At 43.8% G+C, this 20,525-nt stretch overlaps 1 protein-coding gene across 3 annotated transcripts in view; it reads left to right on the forward strand.

Annotated features, from left to right (window-relative positions):
- Positions 1 to 20,172, forward strand: part of HERC3 (HECT and RLD domain containing E3 ubiquitin protein ligase 3) — a 44,169-nt gene extending 23,997 nt beyond the window's left edge. Inside the window, exons 7-25 of one of the 3 annotated variants that reach the window (XM_071431625.1) lie at positions 455 to 585; positions 1,233 to 1,393; positions 1,902 to 1,978; positions 2,746 to 2,870; positions 3,411 to 3,470; positions 5,107 to 5,218; positions 5,733 to 5,922; positions 7,053 to 7,216; positions 7,658 to 7,771; positions 9,035 to 9,058; positions 9,170 to 9,259; positions 10,135 to 10,305; positions 10,935 to 11,078; positions 12,329 to 12,495; positions 13,586 to 13,652; positions 14,776 to 14,858; positions 16,919 to 17,102; positions 17,809 to 17,911; positions 18,385 to 20,172. In XM_071431625.1, coding sequence (XP_071287726.1) covers positions 455 to 585; positions 1,233 to 1,393; positions 1,902 to 1,978; positions 2,746 to 2,870; positions 3,411 to 3,470; positions 5,107 to 5,218; positions 5,733 to 5,922; positions 7,053 to 7,216; positions 7,658 to 7,771; positions 9,035 to 9,058; positions 9,170 to 9,259; positions 10,135 to 10,305; positions 10,935 to 11,078; positions 12,329 to 12,495; positions 13,586 to 13,652; positions 14,776 to 14,858; positions 16,919 to 17,102; positions 17,809 to 17,911; positions 18,385 to 18,593 — 2,376 coding nt within the window. In that variant the 3' untranslated portion in view covers positions 18,594 to 20,172. Of the gene's footprint in view, positions 1 to 454; positions 586 to 1,232; positions 1,394 to 1,901; positions 1,979 to 2,745; positions 2,871 to 3,410; positions 3,471 to 5,106; positions 5,219 to 5,732; positions 5,923 to 7,052; positions 7,217 to 7,657; positions 7,772 to 8,138; positions 8,288 to 9,034; positions 9,059 to 9,169; positions 9,260 to 10,134; positions 10,306 to 10,934; positions 11,079 to 12,328; positions 12,496 to 13,585; positions 13,653 to 14,775; positions 14,859 to 16,918; positions 17,103 to 17,808; positions 17,912 to 18,384 lie in introns of those variants that run through there. The other 2 variants (XR_011679908.1, XR_011679909.1) reach the window with 2 other exon arrangements.
- Positions 20,173 to 20,525: the final 353 nt, after the last annotated feature.

The raw sequence follows: 20,525 nt of genomic DNA on the forward strand, positions 1-20,525 counted from the left end.
TCAGTTCCAAACCTGCTGCTTCCTAGTGGTGTATAATTTAGTGGCCAGAGGACAGGGCTAGGGTTTGAAGGGGAGCAGCTCAGTTCTTGCCTTGGCTCTGCCACTTTGTGGTTGTTGCTTCCTGTTTTGGAGCCTCGGTGTTTTCCACTGTAAAATGAATTAAACAACTGACTTTGGGATTCCTGTGGAGAAAAATAACATTGTAGAGACCTAGTTCTGTAGGAGCTTGTCTAGTGCAGAGATAACCTGAAGATAATTCTGTTAGTTTCTGATGGGTGGCAAGGTTGCTTGTTTGAAAGCTGCATTAGCAGAACCCAAGTTTCTTTTCTGAATCTTTTGAAGATCACCATCAGTCTCTGCCTAAGCTTTGAGCTCATACTGAAACTGTAGTCAGAGAGATGCTGCTGGGCTCTGGGTCCCTAAATGGAGGCTCTGCTGTTTGGTTTGCTAACAGAGTGGAGGGGTGTTCACCTTCGGTGCAGGTTCCTGCGGGCAGCTGGGCCACGACTCCATGAATGATGAGGTGAACCCCCGAAGAGTTCTCGAGCTCATGGGCAGTGAAGTGTCCCAGATTGCTTGTGGCAGGTGAGTCCTGTGTGCAGTCAGAAGCTTTTCCTTGGTGGAGGTTAATGCTGTATTGAATCATGCAGATAGGAGAAAATAGTCCTGCTTCTGCATTCTATGTATCAAAGCTAAAGGATTTTAAATCTTACTTTCCATGAGAATTTTAAGACCCTCTAAACTCGATGGTTTTTTAATTGGGGTTGTACCCTGCACTCTAACCTGTAAAAGATACCTTCCCAACTTAATAATTCAGCAAGACTGTAGAGCAGAAGCCCCTTTGGTCACAAGTTTCCAGGCTCTTTAATGAAAAGTGAGTTAGCAGCACTGGTGCTGTGTGGTTGCCTTTCAGAATGTACAGGCTTAGCAAGTGACTAAGCTGATCCTGTGAGCCTGATACCAGCTGCGTGTCTGCACAGGCTGCTCTTTGTCCTTTCTACCTAAAGGGCTTAATCCCACAAACTGGTGCCATCAGGTGGCAAAAACTGAGCATTGGTGCCCATGTAAAGGTGCTGCTTGGCACCAGCTTCTGACCTAGGAAAAATGACAGTAAGTTCTAGGCTGCATTTGGTTTGGTTTTGGGGTTTTTTTTTGTTTGGTTTTGGTCTTTGGGTTTTTTTTTCTTAATTTATTGTTAAACAAGGCCCAAACTCTGTGCCCATCTCTTACAGACATCACACTTTAGCCTTTGTGCCTTCTTCAGGAATGATCTATGCATTTGGCTGTGGAACAAGAGGCCAGCTGGGAACAGGGCACACTTGCAATGTGAAGTGTCCCTCTCCTGTCAAGGGTCACTGGGCAGCTCACAATGGGCAACTCTCAGGGAAACCTGGTATGTACTGTGCTTGATTTGAAATGGCAGATGAACATAAATAACTTCACCCATGGCTGTCTAAAGACATCTTAACATTGTTCTGTGAACTTTCTGGAAATGCCAAAAGAAAGCCATCCTATTGTCCCCAATGCACTGTGGTCATTTCTGGGTGACCTTTTGCTCTCTCTGTTAATGTGTGCTATTTCCCTTTCTCTTTTTATGGCAGAGCTCAGCATCTGGCAATCTTGAGACTTCATGAAATTGTACTGATACTTTACTAATACTGTTCCAAACACTTTGTTCTCTCTTTAAAGCCCCTATTGCAGTTTAAAAATGACAACTTCCCCCTCCTGTGTACCTCTTATGAAAGTGCTACAGTGCTTGAGTTCCAGCTGATTTCAGCAGGCCCTTCAAAGGACCCAGGTGCTCCTTGTAGATGTACTGGCAGTGCAAATGGGAGGGGAGAAAGTATAAATAGGGTCTTGCATTCATCAGCCTCTAACACAGCTCTGTCTTTCTCAAACAGATGCCTGTAAATACCACATTGTTAAACATATCTTCTCTGGAGGAGACCAAACTTTTGTGCTTTGCTCCAAATACGAGGTAAACCAAATGGAAGTATCTTTTCAGGTCTTCTCCCCTGTCCCAGCATTCACAGCACAGCTTTTGTTTTTGCTAAAATCTTCTGGAATGGCAGTATTTCTTTGGACTCCATTCTGCCTTACAAACCTTACCAGCTCTGGCAGTTTTTACAGGGATTTCCAATTTCAGTGGCTGAAAGTTGCCCTTCTTTAGAGGCCCATCAAAGCCATTGGGAAGACACTGATTCCAGTTTAATCAGCTGGGAAGGGAATCCAGTCTTTGCAGATTGGTAGCAGGGGGCTGTTTTCCACTTGTGGCACTGTCTTCTGCATGGTTGGTGTGTAGGACCATCAGCCACATACAATGGGATTTTGTCAATCAGTGCTGGATGGAGGGCTGAATGCTGAATTGGTTTTTCTGCTTCTGTCTTCTTTTTTCTTTCGAGAAGTGTTTGGGATAAACTTTTGAGGCATGGAAATAGGTCTAAAATAACTGTACTAAGCCTATAGTTACATATGACAGTATTTATAAGGGCTTTGGTACATCTAGGAAACGATATTTTGATTTTTTTATTTTCCTTTTTTTAAAATATATTTGAGGATTTTTTGTCCCCTCAATTTTTTCATACCTTCCCTTTTGGACTTCTTAGTAATGTCAGAAACTTCTAACCAAACCTTTTCAGAGACCACACTAAGGAAGCTATCAGTTATTTATTAAAACAGAGATTATGGATAGGAAGGAATTGTTTTACTGGCCTTGTCTTTGCTGAAATCTGTATCTTCTCACAGAATTCCTTGCCTGCTGATGATTTCCGGACCATAAATGAAACTCGTTACACCTGTTTAATAAATGATGAAACTATAGATGTCTGGAGGCAAAAGCTTTTAGAAAAGAACAGTTCTAATTCTGTCAAGTAGGTATTGTGGCACTGGACAAGCCTTTTGTTGAAAGTTCTATTGAAATAGTTTTGTTGGCTTCCGTGCCATGCTTTCACTTGAAATTTAGCAACCTTTTCAAGTGTGGTTCTTGGTCGTTTCCAAGGGGAGGAGTTGCCAGTCACAAGGCTGCCAGGTGAGAGCTTCTGAACAAAACCAGAGGAATTTGAGGCTGCCTCAGCATTGCAGGTGGTGGGTGGGAACTTGATTTTAAAGCTGTCCTGCATTGTGTGCTTAAAATTCATGAGTAGCAACAAGAACTTGTGAGCAGACTGATAAATTCTTTCCCCAGTGTGCCTGCCATGAGAGGGGCAGAATAGGTGTAAGGGAGGCACTAATTCCTCCTTTCAAAGAGGGACCTTACATGATCCTGAATGAAGTCTTGCCCTCTGTGCCTCTGAAGGGGTTATCCTGACATTGTTTCCCATAAAAGGAAGGGAAGAGAGATGAAGATATTTACTGAGGCGTCCATTCATAACCTATATCTCTGTTTTCTTTTCTCTTCCTGCTGCAATCAGTAATGTTGTTCAGATACTGTCCTCAGCTGCCTGCTGGAATGGAAGCTTCTTGGAGAAGAAGTAAGTGCCACATTTCCAGATGTATGGCTTTCCCTTGATGCAGACTGAAATCCCTTTGCTTCACTCACTTCTGCAGTGGGATTTGATTTTTTGATCAGGCAGGAGATGAGGGCAGAGGATGTTCCCTAAAGGGGTGGGGTGGTCAGAGCTGGGTAAGGAAGGCAAGTGGTCTAAGTGAGTGCATGGTGAGTGTAGTGTAAGTGGCACAGAGATCTTGGAGTTGCCACAACTGTTATTCTTCCTTATGAAGCAGATACCAATGTCTTTAAAGAGAGGGATAGAAATCAGATATTAAGAGAAATGAGGGATGCCAGGTATCTGAATAGTCTCTCACCCAGCTGAGCTAGCTGGTGCATGTGAAAGTACACTTCCACACAGGCTGCTCTTGAAAACACATTGGGGCAACAAGGAAGTGCTTTCCTTTTAGGTGACATCACACGTGGAAAGTTTTGTGGCCCTGCTTGCAAAAGGAGGAATTTCAAAGGGGTGTAACCCACAATAGGTGGTGACAAGGTTGTAAGACACGTAGCTGAGTCAAAGGCTGTGGGTTGGGAAGGCTTGTGTTGGCTGTGTCTGTAAATGTTGATGAGGTAACAGCATAAGATGAGGAGGAGGAGAAATTTTTCTGGTGATGTGATGAGTAAATGACCTGTAACTAGGTGAAGAAAAACTTACTCTGAGTAATCTTTGCGTAATACATTCCAAGAGCAACTTGAAGATAGTTTGCTAATTATTCTGGTGTTTTTCTGCTTGTCCAGTGGTTTCTTCTCTAGTGTTGTGACATGTTATTGCATCAGGAGAGTTGTGTCATGTTGGTTTAAAACCCTTGTTGAGGTATGCAAGTTGCTGAGTCACTTTAAATGGTCTCACATCTCCTTTGAATGTGGAAATGAGTGGAGTTTATGGCTTCATGAGCCAAATACAGTTGTTCTTCCACTTCAGTGGTGTCTTGGCTAGTGCAGGACTTAACTTCTAAAGAAAATATTCAACCAAGTGAATGTTAAATTCTGAAGGCTTAAATGAGGCTGTATTTAACTATGTACCTTTATACATGAAGTCTCATGTCAGGTGCACTTGACAGAAATACTCCAGTGCATCCCTCCCGTGTCCTGAGGCCGTGTAGGCCTGTTTGCCTTACAGGATTGGATGGGGGAGCAGCTTTCCCATGGCTGTGTGCCTGAGCACAGCCATCACTACCTTTGCTGAGCACAGCCCCAGGTGTGCTCTGTACCACAGTGTGTCTCTGGGGAGCTGATTCTAGCCTGGAGCCTGTGCTTTTATTGGAATAACCATTCTACAGCAGCAGGCTGTGTTCAGCTCCTCATGTGGTTACACCATCAAACTGACAAATGCATCCTGTCTTTAATAGCTACCTTCCCCTTCAGGGTGTCTAATACAGTGCTCTTAAGTCAGTGAAGGAGTCCTGGGGACACCAAAGACTTTGATGAAGTGTTTCTCTGCAAGAATCCCAGCCCTAACGGAGGCCCAGAGGAATTAGGAAGGGAGAGTCTTTGTTTCTAGTCTTATGAATTCTCTAGTGGTCATTTCTCTACTGCTCACTCTCAGGCCATGTCAATACTCAGGTCATGGGGTCTCTTCCTTAACCTTATGCCTGTCTGTGATTTCTTTTTTAAAGAATCGATGAACATTTTAAAACCAGTCCAAAGATCCCAGGGATTGACCTGAACTCCACGAGAGTGCTGTTTGAGAAGCTGATGAACTCCCAGCACTCTATTCTCCTAGAGCAGGTATTGCACTCCTGAGATTTGGATATTCAGAGGGGAAAATTAGGGCTGAAAGTACCAGCAGCATTGTTGGGCCAAGGTTGTATTGCAAATCTGAAATCCAGACACTTAATGATACTTCTCCTTTGACCTGAGCTGATTTTGACCTCCTCAGAAATGTCTTTTATTTAAAAACAAGTTTTATCTCATGGCATTTGTACTTGAATGTCTGCTGAAATAAACTCTGTGTATGTTTTATTTGTAGTTATTGTGTGTCTGTCAGGAGTTGAGTACTTTATGGTTGTATAACTTGGTCTAACTCAGAGGATTTCTTTCACAAGTGCAGAGCTGTGGGATGAAAACATTTATGTTCCCCTTGCCCCTTTTAGCTATAACATTTATAGTTTTAGGTTTTTTCACTCTGGGTTTGACTTTGAAAACAGGCTTTTACCATTTCATCAACCCTTAAACATCATCTACATTGTAGGTGCTCTATCCCCCAGGATAAGCTGTCTTTTTTGTTTTGTTTTGTCTCTAGATACTGAAGAGCTTTGAAAGCTTTTTGATTCCTCAGCTGTCCAGCTCTCCACCAGATGTTGAGGCAATGAGAATCTATCTGATTCTCCCAGAATTCCCACCATTCCAAGACTCCAAGTATTACATCTCTCTGACCCTTCCTCTAGCAATGGCTATTTTGCGCCTGGACACCAACCCCAGCAAAGTGCTTGGTAAGGGTCATTTAAAAATTGTTTTAATTTAGAAGTAAAATATAATTACAAAGAACACTTACTAGGGAGGTTAATCTAATTTACCATATCTACTTTACCCACATTCAGAAACTCAGTTCCAGATAAATTTGCATTTCTCTACAGAAACATAGATTTTTATATATCATGAAGATTAAATTATCCTATTATCTTAAATTTGATCGGCTATTGATCACTTCAAAATATCTTTTCTGTGTAAGGTAAAAAAATAATACTAAATGTAATATTAAATCATTTTTTCCTCTACAAGATGCAAACAAACCTTGGTCTGTTACTAAGCTGAACACTTAAACTCTTCTCCCACTTCTAATTTTTTTAATTTTTTATATATTTTCCTCTGAGTTTATTTTAAACTGGACAGAACATATGCTGCTTAGTGATGTTAATCACATTTGTTAAGCTACTGCTGTTCTTGTTATCTTACTCTGTTTCTTAAGACTGTCTTGTACTAAACCTGATATTACGATGTAAAATGCTATGTGGTACATTCAGACCTCCAAAAGAATCCTAGGCTCCAGCTTTTACTTTGCAGGTGATTGGCTCTAGGAAAGAAGCTAATAGTCAGTGTCCCTTCAGGGGAAAGTAAGGGTTACCTGTCCTTGGCAAAAAAGAAATCAGCCTCTCTAAAGAGGGGGAGTTAATCCTTCAGTGCAGATGTGCCAGGAGACACGGTCTGACCCTGCTAGAAAAGTCTGTGGTGCTGCAGAGAATTGCCCAGGGAGCTCTTTGCTTGTCACTCCTCTGAGACAGATGTTTGCCCACAAGATCACAGTATCCTGAATGCCAGGTACTTGAAACAGTGTCTTGAATTAAAGACTGAAAAACTTCCAATTCAGGCTCTCACCCTGATCAGGGTTTGGACTGGGTAGTAACTGGTGTGGCTGAATAGGAGTGGAAAGGGAGAAGCTTTTCAGTTTCTGGTGTTTCAATGACTCTGCCTCAATTTCCTGTTGCTTACAGCTAGGGCAGGAATAGGGAGGTTTTTTGAAAGAGTCTTCAGGTGTATTCCCCTTTTTTTCTTGTGTAACCCCTTATTTAGGGGATACTCTGGCCTTTGATTGAGGTTTATGTTGATGTCCTCTGCTTTCCAGATAACTGGTGGTCTCAGGTGTGCCCACGATACTTCCTCAGGCTTGTGGACCTCTACAAAGGTGCAGTGGTTTACCTCCTCAGTGGAAGGAAGACACTGCTGATCCCAGTCCTGTTCAGCAGCTACATTACAGCTGCTCTCAGGCTTCTGGAGAAACTCCACAAGGTGAGAGGAGAGCCTGGGCATGTGCTGGCTCAAGATGATTCAGTCCCGTCTGCCCTTGGGCAGTCGTGAGCTGTCTGTCCAGTCACAACGTGGGCGGGATGTTATTGGCTTTGCTGAGTCCAAGGTTCTTGAAGATTGTTTAATCCTGTCTCAAAGACTAGAAATAAAGTTACCCTAAAGAATGGCATCACAAACACCTGTCCCTTGATGGTCTCTGCTGTCACTGTGTTGTTGCAGGGTGGTTGGGTGAGGAGGAGGGGGAACTAAAGTAAGTTATAAAGAGGTTCTATTTTATTCTTCTTGGTTTGTGCCAAAATATAAGAGATTGTGTATTGTTTGTAGAACATTCTGGGTCCTTTTGTTGCATAATTGAATTTATGAAAGCAAACCTGAAAAATATGTTAAAATATGTCAAATATTTCCATCTGTTCTCTTCACTAGGTGAATCAGAAGGTTAAACACGTGGAATATGATAAGTTTTATATCCCTGAGATTTCCAGCTTGGTGGACATTCAGGAGGATTATCTCATGTGGTTTTTGCACCAGGCTGGAATGGTAAGAGGTTTTATGTATAGTCATGAAATAGCTGTCCATGTTTGTGTCTCTGGCTGTGGATCTGTATTTCCAATATCCTTAATCAGAACATAATGTATTCAGTAGAGGAGCTTCTATATGTTAAATATCTCAGATCTGAGTGCTTTACAAAATTGACCTAAAAATAAAAAGGCTGTCAAAAGAGTTGGAGCTAGCAATATTTAACCAAAGCTTGCAACAGACTCTGTAATTGTTCATGTGAATTCCATTCAGTCTTTGCACGAGGTGATTAATTCAGTCACTGGATCCTTTTAATGTAATCAAGACCTCAGGAGCCAAGTCCTGTATTCTAAAATTATAATTTTTGCCCTTTACTTCTGCTGTTTAGGCAGGTATTGTGAATAATGTAGCCAGTGATGTTAAAATGTTGCTCTGTAAGAGGAGGCAGTGTGGCGTTCTGGCTAGGGGACTGAACCAAGCCTCAAGAGATGTGGGTTCTGTTCCTGGCTCTTCCAGTAACCTGCTGGGTGATCTTGGGTAAGACCCTTCACCTCTTTTATGTCTCACTTTCCCATCTGTAAGAAAGGAGATAACTAAACTGAGGGCTGGAATATGCTGTGTGGGAACCCAGTGAGATTATTTAATCATAGCAAGGAAAGAAATCTCAAGTGTAAAGAAATCACCAAAAAACATCTGCTGAGGGATGTTGCAAGAGTAAAACCTGACTGTAGTGATAACTTTTGTGTGTGTTTTCATGGGCTTTGTAAGTGTTGTGTGTGCTGTGCCCCCATCTTCTACTTTCCATCATTTAAATAGTGCTGCTGTGTGCTTACCTTTAGTGAGCAGAACAATAAAGTACTGACTTAAATTTATGTAAGGGATAGGTAAAAATGTGCCAATATGCCTAATGATGAGTAACTTGCATTGCAGGGGTGTTCTTGTATCACCAGGTAGTGGCCTTATGATCTCTCCTATTGTTTCATATGGTTTATGCATTTGTTGTTCTTCATAAGAGCAAGTTTCAACCATGGCAGACCAACACAGGATTCTATGCCAGTCAGTTCTCTTAGTAACGTTTGATGTTCATGTTTTCAATTAGACTTGTACATTTTCTTGAGAAGGAAGTTCCCATGCTTTTCTTTAAGAGAAAGAAAAATGGGTTGTTGGTCCCAAAGGAGGAAAATGTACTTTGGGTCACCTTTGGACTAGTCCATCCAAAAAAAATCCATGAGACACAAAATTGAAAGAGTAAAAGATTTTCATACTTCTCTTTTTCTTTCACAGAAAGTAAGGCCGTCCATCATGCAGGTAAGAAAATTGTTTAAAGATTGTTCTTATTTAAATTATTAAATTGTTCTTATTTAAAGAAGTGCTCTGGAACCTGTGGATAGGAACAAGTCTTGCCTGTCTTTCTTGCAGGACGCTGTGACTCTCTGCTCTTACCCTTTCATCTTTGATGCTCAAGCTAAGACCAAGATGTTACAGACAGATGCAGAATTACAGATGCAGGTAATCATTCTCTCTCCCAATTTTCCTGACACATTTCCTTTTCTCTGCTTTTTTGCAATGGTGCCTGCATGGAAAGGGTGTTAACTGGGAGCTGGTGTGTGCAACAGTTTATTGTTTCCATGATACAGGAGAGCAGTGTAGCTGGAGAACCTCTTTGCCCTGGCTACTGCAGAGGCAGTGCTTGGTGTCTTTCCCTTCAAAATGTTTGTCTGGCAGCATCAGGGCTGCCAGATGTGAATGTGATGAAAATTTAAACTGTACAGGGAAGGAGTAGTTATGATGGTATTTATGATAATCCAAGGATGAGGAGTAAGGAGAGGAACTGTAAGACTGGATAAGTAGACAGACGTTCAGGTAAGTGGACACTTGTTTTGAAATTTCTGCCTGCTGCAGGTGTGGTTGTTCCCTCTAACAATGAGGTGAGTGTTGTAGACCAGCTGCTGATGCCGTTTGTGGCAGCAGCTGTTGCCAGCAGCCCACCCACCCAGGGGCAGTGAGGGGCACATCCCCAGGGCCCTCCAGGAGTGTGCTGACAGTGAGTGCCCAGCTCCTGCACCCTGTAGGTGGCAGCCAAGCCAGCTCACAGCCAGGCTGTGACAAGAGCAGCTGGCCTCTGTGCCAGTGGAATGTCCCTGCACCAGGCACTGCTCACACAGGTGCCTCCTGAGACTGGCACAGCGTTGGGCACTGGGACCTGTGTAAGCAGGGCATACAGGCACACACACAGTACAGAGGGGAGCATGGGATTCTTCAACCCTGGAGAAACCAAAAAGGCAGAAAGGAACACCAGGCATGTAGTTGTTAACTGTTTTCCTTTCATAGGGAGAAAAAAAGGCTTAGGCACGGGCCGTTTTTCACTTCTCTTTTATTTACAGGTTGCAATAAATGGTGCAAATTTGCAGAATGTCTTCATGCTTCTCACCCTGGAGCCTCTGCTGGCCAGAAGCCCTTTTCTGGTACTTCATGTTCGCAGGAGTAACTTAGTTGGTGATGCTTTAAGGGAGTTGAGCATCCATTCAGACATTGACTTGAAAAAACCTCTCAAAGTAAGTCTCCCCCATATCTTTAGCACTCTCTTATTTAGCAAACATTTCTGCAGCCTTTCAGCCATTCCCATTACCTCTTCACCAGTGTGCAGTAACTTCTCCATAGGTGTTGCACACAGGAACATTTGGTCTAGTCAGTGCAAGGATTGAGTCTTTTTTCTGACCCCTGGAGTACTTTGGCAGTGGATAGTTTACAAGAAGGCAGGCACAGGGTTTGCTCTCTTCTCCTGGTGTGTTGAGTGTACAAGGGCCAGGGGAGGAAGCATTTTGTGATGTTATGCAATCTCTGTTTTGCCCTTCTGCCAGAGCAGGCTGTTGACAAAAGGATGTGTTTAATCTCTGAGAGATTGCCACAATCTTCAGTAGCTGCTGTCATGCTGCTGCTTTGATTGTTGGGACGACAGGTGGTTATTTGTGGTTTGCATGAGGATTTAAACGTTCTCAAAATACCTGATTTGCCACCTCTGTTCCCTTTCTGTCCCTGCAGGCAGAGCACTGAAATGAGCTCGTGGGTTGCCACGGGTTTGGGCATGTTGGTCATATTGCTTTGCCTGGCTCTCAGTTAGAGAGAGGTCTCATTCACTCAGTCTCAGCTCTACATCCCTGTCACTGGCCTGCTTTTTCTGCAGGTCATCTTTGATGGTGAGGAAGCTGTTGATGCTGGAGGAGTGACAAAGGAATTTTTCCTCCTGTTGTTGAAAGAACTGCTCAACCCCATCTATGGCATGTTCACTTACTACCCAGAGTCAAACCTGCTGTGGTTTTCAGACACGGTAAGCCCTTGCCCTCCGTACATGCAGGTTGGAATAATATGCTGCATTTAAATGACAAGGAAGTTAGTGGCAAACTACAGGAAAGAAATGTTCTTCCTCTCATTTCCTGCTCATGATACAATGTGAACTCTCTTTTCAGTTAGTGTAAATAGGTCCATTAACCTTAGTAGAAATGGAGATGGTTGTGCCTGTTAAAGAGTTGGCTCTCTCTCTTTTTTCTTACCCCTTAATAAAACTTGTATTAAGGGTCAGGTGACAGGTAATAGAGTTCTTATTATCATGAGTGTGGTGGTCATGAGAGGTTTAGGTGGTAATAGCATTAGAGTTCTGTGCCTCCCTTGCTGTTCACATAATTGCACCAATCCACTTAGCCATGCATCACTATCACCTTCAGGATCTAAAGCTGTTAATGCTTTATATGAGGAGGTTCTTAAGCAGCAAGGAACATGGCTTGCTCCACACTTTGGAAGAGTGTGGAGTGCAAGATCTGTACCTGTCAGATGGCTGGAGATGATGGTTTATGTCCTTTTTCTCACCTCCATAGGTAGCAAGGTGGGAAATGACATGGCCAGTCTTCCCTTGAGGTGTGGCTGTCCTGCTGGGGGGATTACAGGGAAGGAAATGGCCTAGTACCTTCAGTAACTTGTGAACAGTATTACAGAGCATTCACTCCTAATGCCAGTGCTATAAAACAATCTTTTGTCACCAGGAGTGATGACAGTGTAAGCACTGAAAATGAGTCGTGTGTTGGGAACATTTAAGGAACGTGGGCAGCCAGTCTGTGACTGACACAGCAGTGAGAGTCAGTGTGTGAGGAGAAGGAGGCCTGTGCTAGCACCTCTGCTGCTGTGTCTGCCTGGCTAGAACTGTGCTGATGCAAAAGCTTTTAATAGAAAATAGGGTGGGTAACAGGGAGAGGATTGTTAACACATTTTCTTGCAGTACATAGACAGTAAACACTGAAGCACTGTTAGTGTCTAAACACAGAGGTGTTTAACAAGGAATTAAAAGGCAGGTAAGGTGCTGTTTCTACAGTGATCATGGCTTACAAAATAATAGAGCATGGTTTTTGAAGCTTCATTTCTGTGCCACACACCACCAAGAAATTTACAACCAAAGTGATGGGATCTCTCTGACTCTGTCCCAGTTGGAAAAGCAGGGTCTGGCTTCTTAGTGCATGTAGGAAAGGGTACTGTGCATTGCACCAGTGACAGTGTGTCTCATCAGGATTTCTCTGTGTGGTTTTGCAGTGTTTTGTAGAACACAACTGGTTTCACTTGATTGGCATCATATGTGGTCTTGCAATCTACAATTTCACAGTGGTAGACCTTCACTTTCCCTTGGCTCTGTACAAAAAACTCTTGAACGTGAAGCCCTGCCTAGAGGATTTGAAGGAGCTGTCCCCTACAGAAGGAAGGTATGAAAATCAAAATTTGCAGCTTTTCTGGAAAGTAGACCATCCAACTAAGAACAGGAAGTGCCAAACCTAGATAAAAGCTGATGAATAAAACACCTCCTGATCCTTTTGAGTAACTGATCAATTTGGGTGACTGTGAAAACATATGAGCTGGTGGTGGATTTTGTGTACGACTTCTCTCTCACAGGCTATTGGATCAGTCTGCTTAGGCTCCCACCCTCCTGACCCCCCAGAAAGTGGGTACCAACACAGCCAAAGGACACCTCCCACACCCCTTTGGAGAGCAGGAGTGGCAGCCTGGCCCTGCCCTGTGACTGTGTGTGTGATCCCAGATGCCAGCCTCAGCCTTTCCCCTCGAGCCAGGCTCAGGCTAGCAAGCAGGGAATTGTGTATAGGGCTGTGAATCATCCCATCCATGAGCCAGAGCAGCTCTGCCTGCTCCCATGACAGGAAGAAGTTGAGTGGAGTGAAAGAATTATTTTTCTAAGTGATATATTGAATCTTTTCTACCTAATTGCATAGGGATACTGGTTCCCCCCGACACTCAGAAGTTAAGATCCCAGTGTCTGGCAGCTGTTTTATTTCTGTTTCTGAGTTGCCATCTGATTCATCTACACAAAGTGACAGCTGTATTTATCAATAATGAGGTAAAATGCCAGGAAGACAGCAGCAGTATTTTGGGGGGTAGCAGAATATTTTCTATATGATGAGCATACAGATACAGTCCATCTCTGTCTCTTCCTCTATTCCCTCAGACCTTTGTGTGTTGATGACATAGAATTACAACTTTAGAACTAGGAATGTGATTCTGTTCCAAAGCCAGGATCATTAAAGATGATCCATGAACTAGATACTCATAGACTGTATTGATAGAGACTGGCATCTCTCCTGCTTCTAACAAAGCATCTCTTTAGTTGGGGAGTATTTCTTTCTTACTGCTTCAGATGACTCAGATTCTCTCTCTTGCAATCTTACTAGCCAGATGTATGATGCTGTTTACTTCTGCTGAATTTGTTTTCCCTGTTAGAGGTATGGCTTTTAAAATCTCTGATTATTCTTTTCTTCATTTCTTTCTCTACTTGTTGTTTAGGAGTCTCCAGCAACTTTTAGATTACCCTGGGGAAGATGTGGAGGAGACATTCTGTTTGAATTTTACAGTAAGACACATTTGACATATCAGCTCTCTGATTACTGTGTTACAGTTGAAGCCTATCTATATTTTCATGTGTATTCTGGCTGATTCCTACATGCCTATAGCACATAGCCCATGTTGATGTTAAAATGTTCTTTGCTGTCAACTCCCTTCTTCTTTTGTATGTATGTGGTCCTAAAAACTGAGCTAGTAAGTAGATTAAGCTGAATGGTTTTCAAAACAGCCTTGTTGTCACTGTTCAAAGACCTGATGCTCTAACAGGTTGTGAGTGATGGGTTCATCTTGATCTGGATCATTTTTTGACTCTCTGTCCAAGGCCTACCCTGGGGTAAAACCAAGGCACCATAAAACTGCTCCACACTGTGAAGAACCGTGCTGAGCAAGGAGAGTGGTGCCCGTTTCTTTTTTGCATGAATGAGAGCACATAAACTCCCTTAGATCAAATTTACCTCTGGAATGAGTCAGACCTGCATCTGACTGTGTCTCCTGCAGCAGGGAGCTGTAACTTGGGATGAGACAATGAGGCCATTGTGATGGTAATGTAGGCTGTGTAAAAAAAGAATACCTTTAAAGTAACAAAAGAAACTCTTCCCCAAATTCTTTTTCACACATAAGGGCCTCTTGTCTATGACCCTTTTGCATTCTTTTCAGGTAACCAATTAGTGTACACAGTGTGCTGTTTGTACTGCTGCCATCCTTGGCTGGCAGAAGCAGGAAAATGTCTGTGTCATTTATTCTTCCAGTGAGAGAGGATGAATTAACCCACCGAGTTTCTGTTAAAAAAGGGAGTCCCTTTTATTGCCAGAACTCATGAGTTTAGTTAAAAACAGTTTTTAGTTACCAATCTCCTGGGTTTTTTTTCCCCAGGAAATTTACCTAAAATAATTTTTATTCCTTTCTAAGTTCACTTTTCAACTTAATAGCAGTCCAACAGCAAATGTAGGTGATGGTGGGTGGTGAAGCACACAGTGTACTTGGAGGGGAGAACAGAAGTTTCTGCACATAGCATTTTCTCTGTCCCACCCTTTACATGCCAGTCCTCAGCTGTCTAAGAGGACTCTGTCTTTCTTATAGGCACATGCCCTAGAAAATACTTCTGGTAACATTAATTTCCTGGTTTTGTACAGATCTGCAGGGAAAGCTATGGTGTGACAGAGCAGAAGAACCTGATTGAAGATGGAGATAAAATTCTGGTGCAGAAGGACAACAGGCAAGTGGGGCACCTGTGGGGATGGACTCATGCTCGTGCTGAAGTCATGTGCCACAGAAACTCTGGCTGAAGGGAAATGTGGGGGCTAATTAGCAGTCATTGTGAACAAATTTTAAGACCAGTTGCTGAAAAGTTGCTGGGCACTAGTGGCACTTGAACAAAAATCAAGTTTTAATCATCTTTCCACCAATGTTTGGAAAATGTATCGTGCACTTGGATTGACATCTTCCCTATAAAAGGCCTCTGTATAGACCCTTGGTTGTTTTTCTCATTTTAAGTAGACATTTGAGACATGGTTTTGGCCCATGTTAATACCCCTGATAGCTCAGAGGGGAACTGTATGTAACCAACAAAACTGAGCCTGGCAGACTTGTTTGTACTCCTGATTCTGGAGCCGGAAACTTTTCCTTGGGCACGGCCTGACTTCCATCCCTGAGCACAGCCAGAAGGACCTGCTGCACTTGGATCCTTTTCCATTTGACTGAACACCCCAGAGTTATTACTAGCACAGCTACCATTCCCCCCCCTCTTTTTTTTTTTGTCCAGCTGCTGAACTATTTTCTTCCCATAATCTTGTAATTGGATTTCTACAAGTGCCTTTATTACTTGAAGTAGTGTTCACATTCTTTCTCTGCTGGCAAAACATTGTGATCCAGTGACTACTCAGCAGCATGGTTAGGGACTTGTACTAGGATTGCTGAAGACCTTGCTGGCAAGGCTGGAGATGAAGTAATTTCCTATTAATCTGATTATTTAAAAGGGTTTTGAATGTGTCTGAAGCCATTGCAATAGCAAAAGCTTTGTCTGTGTTACTTCTTACCTACTTTGCTACTGCCCAAAGTGGTGCAATTACACAGCTAAAGAGCTGCCTCCATGCCAAACCCACATGGGTTTCTGTCTCCCTGCAAAGAGAAGATGGATTTCAGGTAAAACAGAGGAGTGTTTAACCTACCCCTGCAACAGTGAAGGAAAGATAAAAATGCCAGTGTTAAAACCCTTTAGGTTTTTAGGTTGGGCATATACATTCAAAAGAGAACCTGCCTTTTCTTTAACTGTGTGCCATCCAGTACAAAGGAACACTTGGGAAGAGCATCAGGGTTAACTACTGGAACTGTTTATTAAGTCAGGATAGGAAACAAGGGAAGAAAATCCTTAAGGAGAAAGGCTAGTATGTAGTTCCATCAGCTTAACATTCCAAAATTCAGTTGCTTTATCCTGACTGGAGTCCTGAACTCTAGCTAACCTCTAAATCCAAGTCTAGACATGACTGTCAATTTACCTTGCAGTGCTTAATGATTTCCTCCACGTCTACATTTAGAGGCCAGGGACCAATTTGCCACCCTATGGCCTGAGTTGTTTGTTGTGTGCATGTCTGTGGGCACTGCCCTTCCCGTGTGAGGAAAGTTCATTGGGAACTGGGAATGCACAGGATTGCTGTAACTGACAAGTGCAGAGTAGGAAATGCCTGCATTTCCCCTTTGTCCTTTGGAGTTCATAAAATGCTCTTGATGCAGAGTTCATGACCGTAACAGCCAGAGAGGAATTAAGCAACAGTTCAGTGCTTAATCAGCTTGAATTTCCCTAATGCTCAGGTGACTATGGGGAAAACGAAAATAAAACAAATGCACTGGAAAATAACTCCCCCTTTGGTATATGATTTCTTAGTCCTGGTTTTTGGTTTTGTTAGTCTACTTCCTTATTTCCTTTTTACTTCCTCACCTCTCCCTCACTGCTTTTGCATAGTGCATGTGGTGAGAACTCCACCAATGGTCAAAATGTGTCTTCCAGTTGTAAGCTCCTCAGCTTTACTGGTGGCAGAGAGCCTGGGGGACATCCCATGCCACCACTGCCAGGGAGTAAGCAGACACACGGTAGCACTTGCTGCTGAGCACTCTGTCCATGTTCAGTGACTTGGTGGGAGGAGGGCAGTGGGTTGAGCCTGCTGGAGACTCATGTTTGCAAAACACTTCACAAGCAGAAGCAGGAAAACTTGGCAGTGCTGCTGCTTAGACATGTGATTAAAAGTGCTTTCCTCTACCTACTTTCTCTCAATGCATTAGGGAAGAATTTGTCGAAGCGTATGTCAATTACATCTTCAATGTCTCCATCCACGAGTGGTACACAGCCTTTTCTACTGGCTTCCTGAAAGTGTGTGGAGGGAAGGTCCTGGAACTCTTCCAGCCCACAGAGCTCAGGGCCATGATAGTTGGAAACAGTAACTACAACTGGGAGGAACTGGAGGAGGTAAAGCTTCCCTCTTGTACTGTTTTTTATTTTGCAGAAATGTCAGGATTGTGCAGTTGCATGAGGTGGGCATTGGTCTGTGTCAGGAGATGGGATAAGCCACGATGCTTTTTTTTCCTCATGTTCCTTGTACACCTTGCTGTCACTCACATGAAAAGTTTCTCACTGTGCTGGCTTGCTACAGATAAAACTCAGGGAGGAAATTCAGGATGAGGAATAACAGGGAGAAGGATTTCCATCTGCTTTTTTTAGGGATGAAATCTATGACCAAAGGGAGGACACAAAGGGTCTTCACCTGTAGTAAAACTCCACTGCACAAGGGCAAAAACTACACGAGGATTCAAAGGGGAGTCTGGACACCCAGAAAGGGTTGTATCCTCTCAAAATCTGTAGACCAGCAAGTCAGTCACAGTGCAGAGTGTGTGATCCTGTTCATGAGTTCAGCCTGTGAAAAGGCACTCCAGAATTGCTCTCCACACCTGTAATTAGCTGAAAAGCAGAAGGCTAATGTCTGCCTTCCTCACATTGCCGGAGAACCCTTGCCATGTCTTTGAGCCATGCCATTGCCCATCACCCATCCTGTGTTCCCTTTCAAAACTATCAGGCACAGATCTAATGTCAGATACTAGAAAAGATCAGGTCTGGGTTCTGCTCAGTCTTTGCTTTCTGGCGCCAGCTGAAAATGTGGTATTTTCATTTTTAATAGAGTGCTGTCTATAAGGGAGACTACACTGCCACACACCCAACTGTGAGAATGTTCTGGGAGACCTTCCATGAATTTCCCTTGGAAAAAAAGAAGAAATTTCTCTGTAAGTATCTTGCAGAGGTGCAGCATCTCCTGGAACTGAAAGACTTGGGTGGGAGTGGTTGCAGAGCTTCATTGCATTGATTTGGGTGTTCCAGCATGAGTGACAATATCAGCTGGTCAGAGCTGGGGCTTCCCTCTATTGTGGCTTTTTCCCTTCTCTCCTGGCCACCTAGCTGGCTCTAGGTGGCCCTGCTTGAGCATGGGGTTGGGCCCAAGGACCTCGAGAGGTCCCTTCAACCTCAGCCACTCAGATTCTGTGATGGATAAAGGATAAGATGGATCAAGGCCAGTGTTCCTGCCTGGCACTGGCCTTGCCGTGCTGCAGCTCCCCTGGGAGCCAGCTAGGCGCTGCATGGACTCCAGTCAGGGTTTCAGCTCCTTCAGGCAGGTGGGGCTGAACTTTGCTGTGCGTGCAGCCCCAATGGGAGGTCCCTCAGCTGTCCCACCTGTCCAGCTCCCTTGTTCCTCTTGCAGTGTTCCTGACGGGCAGCGACCGCATCCCCATCTACGGCATGTCCAGCCTGCGCATCATCATCCAGTCGACGCCCAGCGGGGAGCAGTACCTGCCCGTGGCCCACACCTGCTACAACCTGCTGGACCTGCCCAAGTACAGCAGCAAGGAGATCCTCAGCGCCCGCCTCGTGCAGGCCATCGACCACTACGAGGGCTTCAGCTTGGCCTGACCCCCCCGCGGGGCCAGCGTGGACTCCTGGGTGCTGAGCAGCAGAACGATGGGCTTGGGATTTATTTTTGTAAGGGAATAGATCTGAACTACTTTTTTTTCTTTTTTTTTTTTTTTTGGGGGGGGTGGGTAAATATTAATAATAATAATAATAGAGATGATGCAGTCTCAGCCTGATGCTGCCAGCAGGGAGAGGCTCTTGCTTTTGAATTTTTTCATCTACTGAACCAAACCAGTTCAGTGGGCATTTCTGTTGTTTCCCCTCCAACCTTACATCACTGCCCTCCTGGCAATTCCTTGTAGTTTGCTTTTGTTGCCCCCATACACAAACACTCTTACCTCTTCTTTTAGTTCAGTTGAAATATTTTGATGTCCCTTGCATTTAGGGTATGGTGGAAACAGGATGAAATAGCGATCTCCTCTTTGAAAAGCTGTGATTTCCCCCCACCCTTTTTTCCTCCCTTTTTAAATGCAAGCTGGTTCTTGCTTGCTTTGAATGGAAATGCCTCCTCTGCCCTTCAGTCCTTGGTGGATGGTACTGGGCTGGGATGTCATTTGTGACCCCAGAGCGGTGCATTAGTGATGTTCCATCTGTTTGCACCAGGATGTCTCATGGAAAATATGGTAGCTTACAGAGGTTGGCTTGTTTTTCCTCACTTGTCGTGAAATTTGTTTTCAGGATCCTCAAAGAAGCCTCAGAATCCCTCTGGAGTGGGGTTTGTGTTCAGGCTTGTGGAAGGACAAACCCTGCCTATCACAGCAGGTTTCTCTAAATTCCTCCCTCATGTTGTGTTTCTGTCCTGGCAAGTCTGCAGCCTGGGTGGGTGGGCTGCCCTCTTTTTCCATCCCAACAGCCCTGCTACTCCAATGCCAGGTGAGATGGCTGCTTTTACTGCTGCCACCTTTGTCCAGAGGAGCTGTGTGTGTGGCTGTGTGAGTGCAGGGGTGTGTGAGCATGGGAGGTGTGTGCAATCTCTCCGGTCTCATCCGGTGAGGTCAAAGAAAGGAGTAGGAGATCCCCATTTGAGGGATAGCCCCCTGTCTGGAGATCTTTGCAGTTAGGCTTATTATTTTGCTGTTTGAGAACAGCCCTCTCACTTGGCAGCTGTTTTGCCAGGGGGCCTGAAGGACAATCTGTGTGAATTAGACTGAAAATGTAGAAAAATCTCTACTTAAATCTATCCTGTATGATTGGAGAGCTTTTGTCCTCTTTTCCTCAGTCTCACTGCCCCATTAAGTGAAGTTTGAATGATTTTTCTCCTTTCTCCCATGCCATTTTTCAGATCTTGATGTAAATCTCATTTTAAGCCTAGGGTGGTTTTGACATTGACTTGTTATTAGGACATAGTATTTATGCACCATGTTCAATTTACAGTATTGAACTTTGCACCTCGTAACAAAAGGTTTTAGGCTTCTGGATTGTTCTTTTTTTTAAAGACGAGCTGGGGGCTACATTGAGAGCCCCCCAGCCTCTTTCTAATGCAGCATTGAAGACAAATATACAATTATATCAAATGTTTATTTTCGATGTGTGTGTACATAGTACAGTATTATGCAATAAATTTGATGTTTAATTCTGATGGAGTGGCTGCCTTTCCCTGTCAGGGAGCAAAGGAGAGGCTGCTCCAGGCACCAGCATGGCCTCTCCCCCTGTCCTGTCTTAGACAAAAGGAAATCCTCCAAGGAAGAGCTTGGACTTGGGACCAGCCTTCAGTCATTCCATCAATGCATATGTGGCTAGGCACATATATTGCACATATTTATTTGTGTAGGTGGATGGATCATATGTAGACACAGGAGTCTGCACATATCCTCTTACATACTGTGTAATGTGTTGTCTTGGTTTGGAAAGACAGGAGTCTGCTAAGGAAGGCAGGAGCCTCCCCTGAAATGGAGAATGTGAACCCTCCCCACCCCTCCGAATTGCTATAAA

This window comes from Agelaius tricolor, unplaced genomic scaffold (assembly GCF_023055355.1).
Source record: "Agelaius tricolor isolate 1412-34295 unplaced genomic scaffold, bAgeTri1.0.p SCAF_8, whole genome shotgun sequence".
Taxonomy (NCBI): Eukaryota; Metazoa; Chordata; class Aves; order Passeriformes; family Icteridae; genus Agelaius; species Agelaius tricolor.